The 3,098-nt window shown below is 54.9% G+C and overlaps 1 protein-coding gene across 1 annotated transcript in view; it reads left to right on the forward strand.

The window, feature by feature from the left end:
• PMM2 (phosphomannomutase 2) overlaps positions 1-2,490 on the forward strand; it is a 20,180-nt gene extending 17,690 nt beyond the window's left edge. Inside the window, exon 8 of the mRNA XM_007469930.1 lies at positions 2,389-2,490. Within this exon, the coding sequence (XP_007469992.1) occupies positions 2,389-2,490 (102 nt within the window). The remainder of the gene's footprint in view (positions 1-2,388) is intronic.
• The last annotated feature ends 608 nt before the right edge of the window (positions 2,491-3,098 follow it).

Genomic DNA, 3,098 nt, shown 5'->3' on the forward strand with positions numbered 1-3,098 from the left:
AGCAGGAATCCAGTAACCTTTGGTGCACGTGCAAATCCAGTTTTGAAGTTTCCTGTTCACTGTAGCCTTATTTTTCTAGTGGGTGGCACTCACTAGCTTGGTGGTTTGGTTCTGCTTCTCCCGACCTCACTCCGAGTCTGGTTTGCAAGGTCTGTGCAGCCCCAGGAGGGAGCCCACCCGCTCTGAGGCCAGTTGCCCTGCAGGAGACGTGGGCAGTGCGGGCAGTGCAGCTTTGCTGCCCTCTGAGAGCAGCGGGCCCCACCGGGCTGCAGGAGGTTTCTCCTTCCTGGGTGATCGGAATCTCTGGACCTGGCTTTGGTACGAGTCAGTGGCTTACAAGGCAGCAGGGCTCAGCCTCCTTCCACGGACAGCTCCCCGCCGTCGCCACCAGCAGGCCCTCTGTCAGGTGAGGCATCTGTTGGGCACCCGGGACACCCTCTCCAGGTTGGGGCAGGCATGGCATCTGTGAGCCTTGCTGCTCCAGAGGTCCTGCTCCCCAGAGAGTGGCTTCTGTCTGCCTTGCATCCTGGCTGGGGGCTGGAGCCTCCTGACTCTCCTTTGCTTCCGCTTTTGAGTCCTCATCCCCCATCCATTCTCCAGAAAGTTCCTCTTGTGAAGTGAACCTGATGGTGTGAAGCCTGGCTCCTGGTGTTCTGGAGGCTTCACATAAAATCCCAAGTCCTCATCTCGACCTGCGAGGCCTCACGGCCCGGCCCGGCCCGGCCCCTCCCCGGCAGGCTCTAGCCCAGCTGGCAGCCTTTCCCAGATGGGCGGTCACAGGGCTTGTCCCTTCTCTTCCTTCAGGCCTCTGCTCAAAGGCGTCTCCCCTGTCACCCTGGTCCACTCCCCTTATTCTTTGCAGATGCCGGCAAAGCATCCACAGACCTGTTTATGTCTATCTTAAATGTAAGCTTGGAAGGCAGCCCTTAGGTGGATGTCATTTGTTTGCCACTGTATCTCCAGCTTCTGAGACCATGCCTGGAGGGTAGTGAGCGCTGCACAAAGTTTGTTGGGTTAATCCGTGAAGACTAACCCCTCCCTCCACGGTCGGTGAGTGACACTGGAGTGAAAGTGTCCCCAGGTGTGTGCTGGGTTTTTCTGAATAGAGCAGGAGTTCTTTCTTCCTTGGTTAGGTGCTCTGTGCTGGTTTCCCCACACCAGGCCGTTCCTATTAGAAGTAGTCCCTCATGAGGTCTATGAACTTCACCTTCTTCTAGGGAAGCCGTCTGCTTGGGGGTGGGTGGTTCTTACAAAGATGAGAGCAGCCGTAATTTCAGGTGTCAGTTGTTTAAAAGGATGTCATTTTCGTACAGAATTGTTTTCTCCATACTGGCTTCATGCTCTGTGTTTTATGAAAAAAATCCATTTTCTCTGCAGTGATTTTCATCACATTATAAACTAATTGATTTTTTTTTTCAAGATTTTGCATTGGACTGCTTATCCAATGTTGTGAGGAAAATATAGGAAATTCCATGAGAAGCTAAGCCGGGGCTTTCCTGCAGGGCTGTGGGTTGTGGAAGCAGCATTCCCCTGAGATGGGCGGGACTGGGGAAGGGGGTGCAGCACAGACTAGGTGATCCACAGTCACAGGACTCCCTGCACCCAGCATGCCTGGCCCCTTCCAGACCGGGCCTCAACTCCTAGGGGCTCACCAGGGGGAAGGAAGCGTGAAAACGCTAGGAAGCGGCACTAGCTGCGCGCTGGGGCTGCCCCAGGATTGCGCGTCCACCAATGGCCTCGGTGCTTTGGGCGAATTTCTGCCACGATCCCCATTTCACAGATGGGGAGCTGCCCACATACCCCCCTCACCGGTGCTATACCAGGATCTGAGCCCAGGCCACCAGGCTCAGATTCCAGCCGCGTGGGCCTATTTAAACTTCAGTGAATCAGACTCAGTCCCTCTGTCACAGGCCTCACGTGTGGCCTCCGTCAGCTCAGAGGTGGACCGTGTCCATCGTCACAGAAAGTCTCAAGGGAAGTGCTGCTCTGGACTGTCTGCCCTCCGACAGTCCCCCGTGACCTGTTAGGAAAGTTTGGATGCGGTTAAAACAAATTGATGGTGGTGAGAATTCTGCTTTCTTGATAGAAAAATAAGCCTTAGACAGATCTTCATGTGAACATCGTGATTTCTTTCACAGGCATAATTGCATGTTCCAAAGCTAAACTGCAGTTCAAGGGAAGGTGAAAAACCCTTTTACGGTACGACAGTACCCTTGTTCCTCTCCTGGGGGCTAAGAAAAGGTGCCTGAAGAGATGCTCCCCACCCGGTAAAATCGCAGCGTCCTCATTTCTGGTCCTATTTCTCTGGTGGCCCCAGGCCCCTGGGTGGCAACAGCCTTGGCCCAGGAGGAGCCAGGTGGCGCCTGCATCTGTGCCGTGTCTTCACAGGGCGGGAACGACCACGAGATCTTCACAGACCCGAGGACGGTGGGCTACACCGTGACGGCACCCGAGGACACACGCAGGATCTGTGAGGAGCTCTTCTGCTGACCATCCCTCTCCCCATGGGAGGGGGGTCCCACCACGCCCACCCCCAGCCCACTGTACAGTTGTCACTCGGCTCCTCACTCGGCAGGGAAATGGCCCTCCGCCTCCAGTGCTAGAAGCAGCCAGAAGGGAGAAGAAAAGGCTTGTCAAGAATGGTTCAAAGGACTGTCCCCAAAAGAGGGTTTTGTCCCCACCCCGAGTCTCAGGACCCCCAGCCCTGCCCTGATACGTGCAATCACAGTACACCTGGGGTTTTTTTGTTTTTAAACTTTCCCATCATTCTAGAATGATGCAGGAAGAACGAGTGTGCCTGGACCCTCCCTCTTTCCTCATGGGTCTTGTGGAAAATGTAACAGATATTCACGTTGGGACCCTCTGCATCAGTGCCAGGAGGGGGGCTTTGGTGATGAGAAAGAAAGGACAAGATGTTTACAATGATCTGACCCTGGGACGTGGTTCAAAACACTTCCAGAAATGAAGCTCCCCCGTGAGAGCGCTGGCCGAGTGACCACTGACCCCAGGGACTTTGCACCTAGCTGGCCCAGGAAGCAGGGGTAGCTCTGTATCCACTACACTTTGAAGAGCCCGCTGGTTTCCTAGCCATTGGGACA

This window comes from Lipotes vexillifer, unplaced genomic scaffold (assembly GCF_000442215.2).
Source record: "Lipotes vexillifer unplaced genomic scaffold, Lipotes_vexillifer_v1.1 scaffold1120, whole genome shotgun sequence".
NCBI lineage: Eukaryota > Metazoa > Chordata > Mammalia > Artiodactyla > Lipotidae > Lipotes > Lipotes vexillifer.